Source organism: Perna viridis, chromosome 13, assembly GCF_037379345.1.
Source record: "Perna viridis isolate PV_CMFRI_1.1 ecotype Kerala chromosome 13, ASM3737934v1, whole genome shotgun sequence".
In the NCBI taxonomy this organism is placed as follows: Eukaryota; Metazoa; Mollusca; class Bivalvia; order Mytilida; family Mytilidae; genus Perna; species Perna viridis.
In genome coordinates, this window is record NC_142457.1 from 1,107,256 (window position 1) to 1,123,178 (window position 15,923).

A 15,923-nucleotide genomic window follows, 5' to 3' on the forward strand; every position below is an offset into this window, starting at 1 on the left:
AAAATAGAAAACGATCATAATTAAACAAGCCCAGTCCTTAAGGGGATAATACCCCCAGCTGCAGTGGATGTGTTACGCCACCACCACCACATTCTATCCATTGTGTATCTTTAAAACACATCAACAATAATGATCATGAATACCCACATAAGATGCAAAATCATAATAATAGAATTCATCATAAGTCCATTCCATAGAAACGTGGTTTCGCATACAGGACATATGGATAGAAGGGCAAACAGGTCCACAACCAAGGCATCTCTTATGTACCCCCAAAGTCTTGATTGTAAAAGGAGTAAATGAATTGTTAAGGTGGAAGTGAACACACCTTATTGATTACCAGGATGATGGCCACAGAAGATACGGAACAATATATATCTCGACGAAGCAAGTTTATTAGTTACACTGATTACATAGATTGTATGTACAACTATAAAAAAAGTAGTATCATGATGCATTAAGTATTAAACTTCAGTATCTAATGTCACAACAAAATACAACAAACAGCGTACAGAAGCACACAATAAACCAACCACACACACATCCTTTTTGATATCAAAATTTCCACAACATCAAACATTGAAATAAAAGTTTAAAGATTGACAATAGGCTATCGAAAAACAATGACCAGTCAATTCAAACACTAAAAGGAAAACTGTGGTGGATCCAATAGGGACAGGGAATTGACCCTCCCCCATATCAATCATTTAGTTGAAAAAACTTATTTAAACTTGTGCAAAATTTTGGTAAAATGAGCAAATTATAGCTTCAAACCCCTGCCTGTTTTAACCAATTTATAGATCGAATTCCCCCTTTATAACAAATTTCTGGATCTGCCCCACAGTTTTCTGCTTAACTATGTATCTAAGACGGTATACAACTTCCTAGAAAATCATCATGCAATGCAATGCTTGAAAACATCCATAAAATAATTTATAAAGATAAGATATGAAGTATGCATTACTTTAGTTACAAAATTGATATTTACCTAAAACATAGTCTTAATTGAAATTTAAAAAGCGAGGAACATTGAACCAACTAAAAATACTATTAGCAAGAATATCCGTAACTTTCAATTAAACTAAACCATGTTCAACTAATGTGGTTGAATGATATTGTTTTAAAGGCATTGGAAAATAATAGCTTATCCTCATACAAAATTACAATGAAGTTAATGAGGAGTTTGGATTATAAGGTATGTGGACAAACAGTTGGGCAGAAAGATTCGTATGTTCCCGAACTTTATTTGCATGGAAATAATGAGTCCAGTACTACCAATAAATATATAACTACACAAAGTTAGACACGATATGATAGGAAATATGATTTGTATAATAATATATAATTAAGAATTTGAAATGCATTTGCATTGCTAACAGACACCTCCCAATAAAGCACTTGAGCTATAGACCTATAAAAGTTATCGTAGCCTGAGTTTACATGGTACAAATTTATGCATGTAACTACACACACATATAAAATTCAGACGCTGCTTATGGTAGAGATGATTCAGTGTAGAAAACAAACCGAACAAACGAAGAATTTCGTTCTACATATGATTTATATCTATGTAATGATAGACCTTACTGTAATCAGATCCTTTTTTGTAGAAAACATTCATTTTCTATTTTAATCAACTACCACAAGATTGATAACCTTGCAAAGTGCTAATTTCAAATAAAGTCCATATATTTTTTTGTCTTAGTACTGCAACGAAAAGTGGTTACATCACAGCTCAATCGTACAGCCCAAAATATGGCATAGTGCCCATTTGTACAGTACAGATCTTTTATCTTTCCCCATCATTACAGCCCAATACTCACTCGTACAGCAGTTTTTTTTGTATTCCTACAGAACTTCAGCCACAATGCTCAGTGGTACATCAGTACTCTTTTGCCCCTCCCCCCACACACACACACGCATACACAAAACATAGCACTAAGCGCACTAGTCTAGTTCTTTAGGCATTCCATGGTTCCCTGGAGTTAATACAATGATCCTAGTACATTCTAAATAAGGTATTTTAGACAGTTCAGGGATTATAGCTCAGTGCTATTATGATTTTGGAGAAGACTTTACTTTCTGATGGATGAAACACAGCAAATGTTTTCAGTGCCTATTGAACAAAACAATAAAAAAAATGTAAATAAAACATATTTTATATATTGGTAATGTAAGTTTTAGATTAGCTGATTAAATAAAACAAGAAGAAACAAGAAGTTTTTCCTTGAAAACTAGCCAAAATATCCAGTAGGTGGAACACTATACACTAATTCACTATCCCAAAATGTTGATTGTAGATTAATATATTTTGAGGGAAGCCTGAAGAGCTGTACTGTACCAGTAAATATTGTGCTATACAGCTGTCATATTTCATTGGGCATACTGTTTTATTTAGATTTGTGGAAAACCTTAACCCTTGTCATGCTGCGCCCGGACCTATACGGGATTGGCCCTGGTTCTGCTTTGTTGGTTCTGGCAGTGTTAATCTTAGTTTAGGAAAACACAATTTGTGTCCATCTTCAAGCAGCTTGGCTGTACTTTAAAATGAGGCCATCTGTTAAAAAATAATGACTAGAGCTGAAAGAAGGTCATGAGTTTCTGCTGCCCAAAAACGAGAGATTTTTTAGGGAGTAGGAATCATTCCTCAGCCCTTCACCAGAGCAGAAAAAAATCTAAAGTGCTTTATTTCACCTGCTGTCACCACCATTTCTATGTTGATCCCTTGAATTGACTTCTTCCAGGTTTTAGGCCAAACAGAGGCCAAAAATTTGGAAAAAATCCCCATTTTCTCACACAAGTAACCTTTCAGAAGACTCAGAAGACTCCTGACCCCCACTCATGACTGTAATAAACCTTTTTTAGCTTCAGTGGCCTTCACAGGGTACAGGCTGTGGGATGAATATGCTTTGGTTCCTTTTGAACCCCACATGTAGCACAAAAATGGCAAAAAATCGACAAAAATGATCATTTTCAATTGACAAACCCATTTTACCATGATTACTGACCCATCCTTCCACCACCTACTTACCCCATCCCCCCTTGATCACCCATCTTTAACTTATATATAACAATCAGCATCAGTACCATTGTGCAACTAATTTGCATAAGTTTGCAAAATATTGAAAATGTAGACTTTTTTCATAAAACTCAGCACGACAAGGGTTAAGAATTGTGATGGGCAAGCAAGAATAATGCTTCATCATATTATAGAAAGAAGACTGTTGATTCATATGGTTTAGTCAGTCATATTAATTGTAGACTGAGTCATCAATACATTATATGTATTGATACAACTCACAAATTATAATAAAAAGACCTTACACAATACAAATGTATTATATGAAAATGTAAAGAGATCTATATAAAATGGCATGAATTTCCAAGTTTTCATGAATGAATTACCACACATGGTTAAATACACCTAATTTTCAAGATCAAATGAAATAATAAATGTGCAATGAATTTTTACCAAATGAAAACTTGATTAACACACCATTAATACCATTACCAAGGGAGCCATCCAAGGGCAAACAGATGAACTACTACAACATATTACTCAGCTTGCCAATTTAACAACATATCAGATATATAATTGGTTCTGTTTTAAGTATAAAAAGACAAATGTTGTCAGAATAAGAGTCATTCAATAAAGTGTTTTGGACAGTATTGAACATTTGACAAATTGTCAAATTAAATGCAATGAAAAATGAATAACTTGACCATTATCAGTTTACTTGATAGTTTAGTCTAATCTGCTTAAAAATACAGAAAGAAAAGGAAAGTCATCAAACTACTCACTTGCAATTATAACAATGATACTACATGTACATGAATAACACATCATGTACATGTATTACAAATCTCCCTACATGCATATGTATTACAATTCATATTACATGTACATGAATAACACATCATACAACATGTACATGTATTACAAATCTTCCTACATGCATATATATTACAATTCATATTACATGTACATGAATAACACTTCATACTACATGTGCATGTATTACAAATCCTCCTACAAGCATATGTATCACAAGTCAAATTACATGTACATAAATAACACCTCATACTACATATTCATGCATTAAAACTCATCTTCTTCAACAAGTCCTATTTTATCTTTATCTGAATGTTCTACAGGATTTAAAGCCTTCTTCTTCATCTTAAACTTCCTCAAACTTGGAGGTGTGAGGATTCCTTTACTGTTGGATGGAGATTTCTCTGCTGGGGGTTCAACAGAAGAACTTGGTGCACTAATAGTCTCTTCTGTTCTAAGGGAGCTAAATGATTCATCCATTGCATGGAATTTAGTATCAATTTCTTCTGATTTGTAGTAAAGTGGGTTACAGAAGTTGGTTGTACTATCCATCTGCATGTCACTCAATGTCTGGAATTAAAAACAGTGGCGTACAATCAATTTAAAAAGGGGGTGTTACAGAAGTTAGTTGTACTATCCATCTGCATGTCACTCAATGTCTGGAATTAAAAACAGTGGCGTACAATCAATTTAAAAAGGGGGTGTTACTGAAGTTAGTTGTACTATCCATCTGCATGTCACCAAACGTCTGGAATTAAAAATAATGGTGTACAATTAATTTAAAAAGGGGGGTTACAGAAGTTAGTTGTACTATCCATCTGCATGTCACCAAATGTCTGGAATTGAAATAATAATGTACAATAAATTTAAAAAGGGGGGGGGAATGGGGGTACAGAAGTTAGTTGTACTATCCATCTGCATGTCACTCAACGTCTGGAATTAAAAATAATGGGGTACAATAAATTTAAAAGGGGAGTTACCTTAACCACATAGTGTTTGAAATTGGAAAGTGGTATATTAAGGACTAAAAAGGAAGTCACTTATATTGTATGTCTCTGCAATCCCTGAGTCACTCAAGATCTGTAATAACAAGCATTCTGACAGTATTGCTGATGCAATACAGTGTCCCCTTTTGGCCTTTTAACTCATTGCCTTTATGAGATTTTTTTATATATGCGAACTAACAATGGATGGTGTAATTTTTTAACAATCAAGAGAAAATAACTCTTGAACAGCAAAAGCAAATTCCATCAAAATCAAACCTGAGCTTCATTTTACAGTAGATAATAACATTTTTGCATTACAGAAAGCTGCATAAAGACATTCTCTTTCTATCACCTGGAAAGTTGAAAAAACTTCGTTATTATGAATTAAAGGGCAAATAACTCTAGAATGACAGCAGCAATTTGCATCAAAATGATGAAACATAAAATTTTATGTAATTTTCTATGTCAAATGGCCATAAGTTCCCTACAAACCATTTTGCCCCAATAATATTTAAATTCAATTTGTAACTTGATAAGACTAACTAACAAATATGAAATCAATTGGACGAGGCATTACAAAGAAGTCTGGAAAACATAAAATTTTATGAAATTTTCTATGTCCAAGGGACACAATTTCTGTAAAAATCATTCAACCATAACATCATTCGAACTTAACTTGTAACTTGTCATGATAAGACTATATACCAAATATGAAATCAATTGGATGAGGCATTACAAAAAAAAGTCCGGAAAACATAAAATTTCATGAAATTTTCTGTCCAAGGGCCATAACTTCCGTAAAATTCATTCAACCGTAAGGTCATTTAAACTTAACTTGTAACTTGTCATGATAAGACTATATACACAAAATATGAAATCAACTGGATGAGGCATTCCAAAAAAAAGTCCGGAAAAGAAAAAATTTCATGAAATTTTCTATGTCCAAGGGCCACAACTTCTGTAAAAATCATTCAACCATAACATCATTCGAACTTAACTTGTAACTTGTCATGATTAGACTATATACCAAATATGAAATCAAATGAATGAGGCATTACAAAAAAAAGTCCGGAAACATAAAATTTCATGAAATTTTCTGTCCAAGGGCCATAACTTCCGTAAAATTCATTCAACTGTAAGGTCATTTAAACTTAACTTGTAACTTGTCATGATAAGACTATATACACAAAATATGAAATCAATTGGATGAGGCATTCCAAAAAAAAGTCCGGAAAAGATAAAATTTCATGAAATTTTCTATGTCCAAGGGCCATAACTTCTGTAAAAATAGTTCAACAGTAACGTCATTCGAACTTTTAACTTGTCATGATAAGTCTATATACCAAATATGAAATCAACTGGATGAGGCATTACAAAAAAAAGTCTGGAAAACCAAGTGTGACTGATGGACTGACAGACTGACAGACGGACGGAGTGCAAACCTAAGTCCTCTTCGGCATTTGACGAAAGGGAACAAAAACAGGACATATATTAAGTACTATTCTGTGTAAGAATCAGGCACATTATATTCAATAAATCTAGAAAACAACTGAAGTTACCTGAATTTATCCATTGTGACATTTTTTGACTGATCATACAGGGAGACATTTTCCTGCCTTTTTTCCATAGTGCATTTTAACTAAATATGACCCATCAATATCTCAAAACAGCGAACTTTACAAGCACTTTGATGGTTATTTCTGAAGATTTTCAGGTATAAATACTTGAGTTATGCAAATAAAATCTCCACGTTTTTTTTTTTTTCATGTGCAACACTTTACACACATTTTGCCAGATTCTTAGACAGAGAAGTACAAGGTATAATTAAGTACTTAAAGGGAAAGACACCAAAAGTCACCAACAAGTTTGCATTTAAACAGGCTAGCATATTTGGAGGATTGAAATGAACCCAAAACATTTAATCCTTATCTTTTAGATATATGTTATCTTTGGTTAAGATAAAGTTTTATTTTTGGCATACTTACCAATTCAGATGCTGTTGGTTCAGAGTTAGAAAATGGTGGAGTGATTTCCACATTGGACCTCTCTCTAAAACTGACCACCCCTGATCCTCCTTGGTAATCTCCTTTTATGCCTTTCCTGTAAAAAAAAAGAAAAGAAAAAAAATATTCAGTAAATTGGCTCACATAGGGAATTACCCTAACTTGTAATGGAGTTGAAAGTTAAACATAATATCACAAACTTGATTATCTTCCTATGTAGCCAACTTACCTATAAATTTTCATCAAAAACCTTGAAGTAGTTTCAAGGGGGTGTTCTTACAAATTTGGACAGATACAGTTTATAAACTGACAAGCAGACAGAATTTGCTTGCAAATAATGATCAAAGGTAACAAAGGTCACTATATACATGTATATAGCTTTACATCAGTTGACAGTTATAAATTTTCAAGATTCATAAAGAATCTGAAACTTGTATTTTCCTAAAATCTTTCCTCAACTAATATTTTGACCAATCAAATTACTCGATGATATGTAGCATAAATATGTTTTGCCCAGTAACCCCACTCTTCTTTTCATAACTTCATTAAAAAAAACCCTCCCCCCAGCCCAAATCCTTCCAAAGAATTTTTCTTACATGAAAGATCTAAAAGATTTCACAACCCATTGAAATCTTTGTTAATTTATTAATAGAGCAGGTGAACATCCTGAAATCAGACAGTCAGTGATTCAAATCATGATTAAATTCATGAAGATTAACATCATAAATGCTTCATTCTCTATAAAGACTTAGCAGACCACCATCAAGGTCACAAACTATAGCATGACTTACCGCCTCCTTTTGAAGAAGTAGAGCAGCAACAAAGCCACCAATATGACCAGACATAGAACTACTACTGGTACAATAATGGTAGCAAGTCCTATAAAATATAACAATGAAGCACTCATAGTCTAACAAGAAGATCACTTATATTTAGTCTTGAAATGGTATCATTTTCAATTTGTAATTTGGTTGTCATTATGGTGTGACCATTTCTATCATCAGAAATAAATTGTTCATAAAATGGTTGTTAAGTGTACCCTTTGTAAGAATCTGGCAAAATGGGAAAAATCAGAAACATGCATGTGAAAACCCTACTGATCTGACAAGAAAAATACACTTTCAGTCTTTGATAAGATTTGATCTCTGCATCACTGTATTTGTTCAGAAATGTTTCAATAGAATGTAAGAAAAATGAGGTTTTAACAGAGTTATCTGCCCTTGAAATGTTCATTTTCAATGTATTTTAATGAAATTGCAACTCAATTTACCCAAATATTTTGGAAAATCTTGATCTTTTTTTCCTTGATTCTGATGGTGCAAATAGACAAATTAAACTTTCAAGATGGCGTCTCTGGGTTTTTTCGTAACATGTTTCCCTCACTGCCTGATTCTTACTGAGACTGACATTTAAACTCTGTGGTTTTAATTGGGATTTGACGTCATATGAGCAAGTGTTTCTAGAAAAGCAGAGGAAGCCTACCCTACCAGTGCACCTGGTCCATACTCTCAGTATCAGTCTTGGTTGCTGATTTACATTCTTTAGATTTTATTTCACTTCCAGTTATGTAGAATAGGATAATTAATTGGAAAGAGTGAATAAGCAAAATATTATCACGAGTGCTGAAGAACACCTTTATTTAACAAATGTGCAGAACTCGTTCTGCACACAAGTTAAATCCTGAAGTGTTTTTGGCACGAGTGATAATATTTTGGTTATTCACAATAACCCATTGATTATCCTATTTATTATATAAATTTTCTTCATAATTTATTGCATGTTATCAACAATTTAAATTTAAAATTCTGTGATTGACAGATTGATATCTATGTTGTGACATTTTGGCAGGAGAAAGTCCGAGAGTGAAATTACCAAATTTATTTCACAGTGTGAATTATCGAAATTTATTACACTAAAAAACATTTGATTCAACACTGCTATCTATATAATAATCTGTCTTCTTGGTGTAGTATTTCCACTATGATTAAAGATATCTTGTTCCACCTTCCAGTCATGGTCTCTTTAATTTTACTTTTATCAACCACAGGCAATTATTTCATACTCATAGAAATAAACTTATTGTATATTTAATATGTTGTATGTAAAATATCATACATAATGCTAAATGACTTCCAGTACTAAAAAGACATTTTTTACTATGTTAGACATTGCCCTCCCCCTTTTTTTTTCATCTCAACTATACAGTCAATAATTGAACTTACTGGTAGTTTCTAGTTGTGGTACAAGTTTCTGTGGTTCTGAGAGTTCACAGTATCTACCAAGGTATCCTGTAAATAAAATAAAAAATAAGGTTTGGTTTTACCATCCAAAATGTATGTTTCATCAGTTCCATAAAATGGAGGAAATGAAATGAAAAATGGTTTTAGGTATTTACAAAAATTGAGCTTCACTAAATTAAAGACAAAAAAAACCTGTAAATCCATGAAACACAGAGGTATAACGAAGATACAGGTACTCTTCTATACTGTACTATATACCAAGTTTCATGAGATTTTGTTAATCAGTTTCCGATGAATTGCACTTAAAATGTGTGATGGACAGGCAGCCCAACAGGACAAAAACTGTATGTCTCCCAGTCAAAGTTGGGGGAGGGGGAGATATAATTATAAAGCACAATTTTCACACAAAGGCCTGCTCATACTATATGTATAGATGATTTTACAAAACAAACATGTTCTTGTGGCCAACACAATATATTTGATAATACTCACAACACTACCATGCAGGAATCAAACTTTTGGTCAATTTCACGAAGAAAATCGTAAGTGTAAAATTAGTTTCAAGTTGTGACCTCACAATGCTATGATTTTATTATATCATATAACTTATGACTAATTTTACACTTATAATTTTTTTGTGTGAAAAGGACTTTGTTTTACGAGCAGACAACCTACAATAATTACTGAAGATGTAGTTTACAAACATGGGTGATCAAAATGGAGGAACTTCTTTATTTTACATTGTTGATTTGCACAATAACTGCGGTAATAATAAGAAAGTTTGTCTGCAAAAAGACATTATAAATACATAGCTTCCTGAAACCTTGATAACTAACCTTCAGGACACTGACAGACAGCCGCTGGATTATCACCTAAATGGATACAGACTCCTCCATTGTTGCATGGACAGGCAGATGGCAGGGGTTTAGAATCTTCTAACACTGAAAAAATAAGAGCCACATCACACATACATGATACACACTTATTAACAACATATTTCTGCAGCAATTATTTATATGTAGAGTCAGTCCTGTCTTAGTGACCAACTCTCTTCAAGAATTATGATAATATATACAGAGCTTCAGCAACATCCTTCCCCTATATATGCTGATGGTCAGAAACATCATTCTGTAAGAAGTGACAAATTCTAATAATAATAGGTGTTATAGACATTCAGTTATTATGAGAATCCATTGAGATGAACATGTCTTTCAAGGATGTAAAAAGTTCTTATAAATTTCATGTTTTATTTTTCACACAACTTACTTGCATCACAAATAAATTTATCATTTTCCCGGAATATGGTACCGTCAGGGCAGGCACAGTGATATCCACCAGGTACAAGTAAACAAAGATGGCTGCATCTGTCAGAACAAGGGTTCTTCACTGAAAAGACATAGAAAAGTGAACATAGCTTCATAAAACACTGGAACCTTTGGCCACTAAAAATTAATTTCTTGTTTCTCAAGCTATTTTTTTTTGGGGGGGGGGGAGGGAGATATTTATTTTCACTTTATTACCACCTCTAAAACTGATGAGGAAGCCTATTATATTGTTAATTACCAGATAAATTAATGAAGTAAATGTTTTCTTTGTTTTTATTTTATCAATATGGCTGGTGAAAAACTGACATAATAGCATGACATATACCAGCCCTATTCAATTCTTACATTATACATTCTGCCTCTTTGAAAGGAACATTTTGACAGTTTGTTAAAAGAATAAATATTATTAGATTTATAGTTTTGATAAATGGCTCATGACCTTCTGTTCTTCACAATTTATGAAAACTTATGGAACAAATTACAAAAAAGTTGTCTACAGGGTAGTTCTTATAATCTATGTCTGTAGAAACTGATCATAAATGTGATTCAATACTATTTCTTCCAATACATGTCCACTTATCAACTTATTATGTATATTTTATATATATGTAAATTGTATTGAATTTGTTATCTGTACCATAGAATTATGGTGTTTGAGTAATAAAGATATAAAGACAGAACTGTGTACAAACTTTCCCATACTAGCCTTATACAATATATACAATATATATATATATATAGTATCTTAGTGCATAGAATACTTTTACTTAACTGTGTACCAATTGTGCCATTCTCAACCCCATATAATATTTACAAGAAAAATATATATTGTGCCTCTGTGAACAGAACACCTTGAACGAACTGTTTAGCAATTGTCTCAAATTAACCCCATACAATACTAACATTATATATTTTGCCTCTGTGAATGGAACACATTGACAGTACTGTGTACAAACAGTCCCATACTAGCACAATTCAATACCTACATTATATTTGTGCCTCTGTGCAAGGAACACTATAACTGAACTGTGAAACAATTGTGCCATACTCAGCCCCATACAATATTCTCATGAAACATTGTGCCCCAGTACATGGAACACTTTGAAAGAACTTTGTACCATAAGTCCCAAACTAGCCCCATAGGATATTCCCAGGTTACATTGTGCCCCAATGCATGGAACACTCTGACAGAACTGTGTAACTATAGTCTGTAACAAGCTCATTAGGATACTTACAAGAAATATTGTGCCTCTGTGCATGGAACACTTTGACAGACACAGGCAACAGAAGGCCAGACTGTAATGTCACATTGACACCTCGTCCAAACTTGTCCATCTTCACAATACTGCCCTCCCAAAATGAGGCAAAATATAAATTACTCTCAAACACATCCAGGCCAATTGGGAAAGATAAGCCTAAAAATAGAGGAAAGTTTACAGTAATAATTCATTTGTACACCTTATTGTCTAAAAAACCAATATGTTAATTCATGGTCTGCAATGTTTATAGAAAAATTCCACTCCCTAATGTCTAGCACTATATTTCAGAATAACATTACTGCCTACATTAAAAAGCCTTGTATTTACTAATGTAACATAACAAACAAGGTGCAGATGATTCAGGATGTCAGTTAACAGACTTTATAGGTCAATATATGGAAGCAAGGCAAGACAATTTTTTTTTATTTTTTGGGGTAGAATTTGTGAAAAACTGGTCTCATGCAATAAAATCATTTTCCCAATTCTTAGTTTTTGTTGTTCATTTTTTTTTTTTGTTTTTTTTGTTTTTTTGTTTTTTTTTTTTTTTTTTTTTGGGGGGGGGGGGGGTTAAAGTGGGGCACGGGATAACCAGGTTCCCTCCCCTACAAATCAATACCTGAAGTATAGTAATAAAGAACTATGTGGTGTGGTCCCTTTGACCCCTTATAACTTGAAAACCGTAAAAGACATCAGAAATGCAGCAGGGATTTTCATTTTGGTGTGGCACTCAAAAGCAGTTAAAGATAAGCCTACCCCCTTATAATTTTCTATATAGAATTTCAAAAGGAACAGATCATAAAACTCAGATCAACAAGCTATCTATATCAATTTTAATGATAACACCTTATTTCCAAAAGAAGTGGAGCAAAAACCTCCAAAAACTATAGAGCCCTCCACCATGTCCCTAGAACCAATGTGTTAAAAAAGATTAGATTTTTACTCAAGTTAACAGTAGCCAATAACAATGATATGGTGATACCATAATATGGTAAAATAAATCTGGTGATATGATGGACAGATTCCAATATACCAACCACTCCTTTAGCAAGAGTATAACTTCATAAATTCTAATTATACTACTTAGTTAAAACACATAAAAAGTCATGTTGTTAAAAAATGTTCTCTGAAACATTTAACTGTAACAAGTCGTTATAAATAAAGTTGTATTGAAAAGGTTGTAACAGGACTAAGGGGACACAGTGTATCTGCTAGTAGGAATGGTTTCTATTTGACAAGGCAAGACAAACTTATAAGACCGTTAATTCAGATCTTTAAGACAATTCATCCAAACAAGCACATACATCTGAAATAGAGGGGATAAAGTAAATAACAACACTGAAAAGCATGCGAAGTGTAAACCCTCCCCCACCCCTCATTTTGTTTCTGAAATCTGAAATTTTCATATCCTGAAATGTTTTTGCTGGCATTTTTTAACCTTAACATCTCCCCTAACCTTATATCTACCACTGGTTCTATATATGTAAATGCTAAAGCCCTAGTGCTACAGATGTTTTTTTCTTTTTTTTAATTATAAGTTAAGTGTCCAAATTAATGTAACAGGTATCAACTCCTGAAGAATTTTTTTACAACAACTAAGAAGAAGCTTTTGTTGGTCTAGATTATCGTAAGTATCTTTTCATTCATTCACTGTCATACTCCTTTGGTGTATTAGAAATATATGTTCAGTTAAATATCTGTATACTTGTTTATATGTCATAAGGGATAAAAATTTTGCTCTGATATTTTAACCCTGGGGTCAATATATTGTATGACATTGTTACATTAAAACTTCATTTAAACCATGGAAATAAAATTTTGTAAACACTTCTTTATATACTAACAATATTTATTGAAAACTCAGGTTTAACCTGTTTCCTGTGCAATTACAAATTCAAATTTGTAACAAAGAACAAGGCCCTGTATGTGTGGATCATATGTCATCAAGGTCAGGTCAAGGGGCGTTTATTTACATATTCAAATCAAGTTAGCTTTCGGTATATGGTATAATGTTTCTTTTATAAGTTCACCATTGTGATTTACTGTACACCCTTAAAACCATTATATGCATTCATTTTAATTAAATTTAAACTTTAACACTGATTTTCAACCTTAAATAAACGGATTAAACTGTTTGCTACATAGAATGCATTCCTCATATAAGTCACATGATAGTACGTATTACTGAGAATTTCACCTTTGCACCATCATTAATTTAAACAAAGACAATAATGGTGGCCAATGACCCTTTATCCATTCTTTTAGTAGATCAGCATTTACAATCATAATATATTATTTTAAATTGAATGAAAGAATATGCAGGCTACATGTATAGAAATAAACATGCCAGTCAATTGCTGTTATGAATTTTTATTGAAGACTTAATATTTTGACCACGGAAGTGGGGATAACATACTATATACCTAAATTAAAAAAAAAAATACAATCAAATCAATTTGTAGGTAGAAAATGCATTAAGCATATTCAATATTTCAATATGTAATTTTCTCCTAACAATAAAAAAATTCTTAGGTCACTACAATTTTTCCATTGTTCTTAGTATGGCACATCTTTTATCTCAGGTTACTGTCATTATACAATATAAAATGCCAGCAATTTACAATGACAATGTTACATCTACTTGATTGTGATGTCATCAATATTGTGTGTGAACATTACCAACTAATATTTTATGTCTTGATTTCAAAACAGACATTATTCTGTATTTATTGTCATCCCAAACTTACCAACACCCACGACGATTCTTCTGTCACTACCGTCAGGTCGTATAGACTCAATAACATTCTCTTTAGAATCACACCAGTAAACTCTGTCATCATTATAATCATCAATAGTTAACCCATACGGACTACTAATTCTCTTGTCTATCAGGGTTTCTATCCTTTCTCCATTCATCCATGACCGTTCTATTTTTGGAGCATTGTAACTAGTATCAGTCCAATACATCCATCTGAAAGAAATCCACAAAACATGTCACTCCTAAAACCATTTTAACAATGTATAAAAACAATTTTTTGAGTGTAAAATTATATTCTCCTACTTTCACAAAATAGCTAATTTGATTCAACAGAGATTTATAATTATGTGATATCACAAACTGTAGCCATAAATCTGACTACAAAACCTACAGTTCAGAACTTACAACACCTACCCAACATAAGGACCCTTTATTCCCAGTTTTGGACTGACAACATCTGCCTAAGTTTGGATTGACAACACGTGTCCTAGTTTGGGCTCCAGCTCGTGGTATTAATCAGTGTTTCAGATAATATCACTGTCTTTTAGGCAGTCAATCAATCATGCCAATGCCCTCTACATAAGTAACTATTGTATAAATGGTTTAGTGCAGCATCCAATAATCATCTTCTAGTTGAAATTTACCTCAGACATTATGCAGTGTTACAACACCTACCCTAGTTTGGGACTGACAATACCTACCCTAATTTAGGACTGACAACAATAGAGTGTGGTGTTCCTATACGTCTTATCAGTGTTCTCTGATATCGTCCATCATCCTTACACACAGATATAGTATTAAGCTTCTTGTCTGTCCAATACACATTCCTGTAATTACAACACAATTTACATTACCACAATATAAACCACAATACACAACCTTGCTCTTAGATATCACATAAATCAACAAAATCAAAGAAAATGGAGTCAAACCACAATACAATCAACCAACTTATTTTTGTGTTTCATAACATTAATTCAATTTGGCTTTTACAGTCCAACCTGCCCTGACAGTCACCTTTGTTGATGGCCTCTTTCAATACCGCCCCAGTGTTTTCCCTAAACAGTTTACCTCCATTCAGTTGCCACCTCTATTACACGGACAGTGGTCACCTGTTTATGTCCCAAAAAAGCATTTTGTTTGTTTATAACTGCCATTTTTTTTCAGTCAGGTCCAAAAATCTTAAGATTTTGTTGTACTGCATGATGCCTTGACAATAATTATTTCCACTAAACAAAATGCAGTCAAAGTAGACACATGCATACATATCTAACTTTTAACTTTGGCCTTCAAAAACTAGCGTTTGACAAAGCCTCTTTTGGAAGTTTTACCATTCCCCAACAGTGACTGCTTAGAAGAGGCTGCACTGTATTTAATTTTTAACACATACTCTGTAAAACATGAATTCCATATTAAGGAGACATATATGTGACTTTTTTGTCAAGGTTTTTTCATGCTCTTAAAAAAAAGTCATAATAAAAACAAAATTAATTGGTTTACTGAATACATCAAAATATGTGAAA

General features: G+C 32.9%; 1 protein-coding gene across 2 annotated transcripts in view; it reads right to left on the bottom strand.

Moving 5' to 3' along the window:
* Positions 1 to 379: 379 nt before the first annotated feature.
* LOC148599168 (low-density lipoprotein receptor-related protein 2-like) overlaps positions 380 to 15,923 on the bottom strand; it is a 131,213-nt gene continuing 115,669 nt past the window's right edge. For both annotated transcript variants that reach the window (XM_088559716.1, XM_088559717.1), the window contains exons 73-81: positions 15,102 to 15,227; positions 14,390 to 14,613; positions 11,622 to 11,801; positions 10,328 to 10,447; positions 9,898 to 10,002; positions 9,044 to 9,109; positions 7,613 to 7,700; positions 6,804 to 6,918; positions 380 to 4,402 (exon numbers count right to left, since the gene is read on the bottom strand). In XM_088559716.1, coding sequence (XP_088415842.1) covers positions 4,100 to 4,402; positions 6,804 to 6,918; positions 7,613 to 7,700; positions 9,044 to 9,109; positions 9,898 to 10,002; positions 10,328 to 10,447; positions 11,622 to 11,801; positions 14,390 to 14,613; positions 15,102 to 15,227 — 1,327 coding nt within the window. In that variant the 3' untranslated portion in view covers positions 380 to 4,099. The remainder of the gene's footprint in view (positions 4,403 to 6,803; positions 6,919 to 7,612; positions 7,701 to 9,043; positions 9,110 to 9,897; positions 10,003 to 10,327; positions 10,448 to 11,621; positions 11,802 to 14,389; positions 14,614 to 15,101; positions 15,228 to 15,923) is intronic.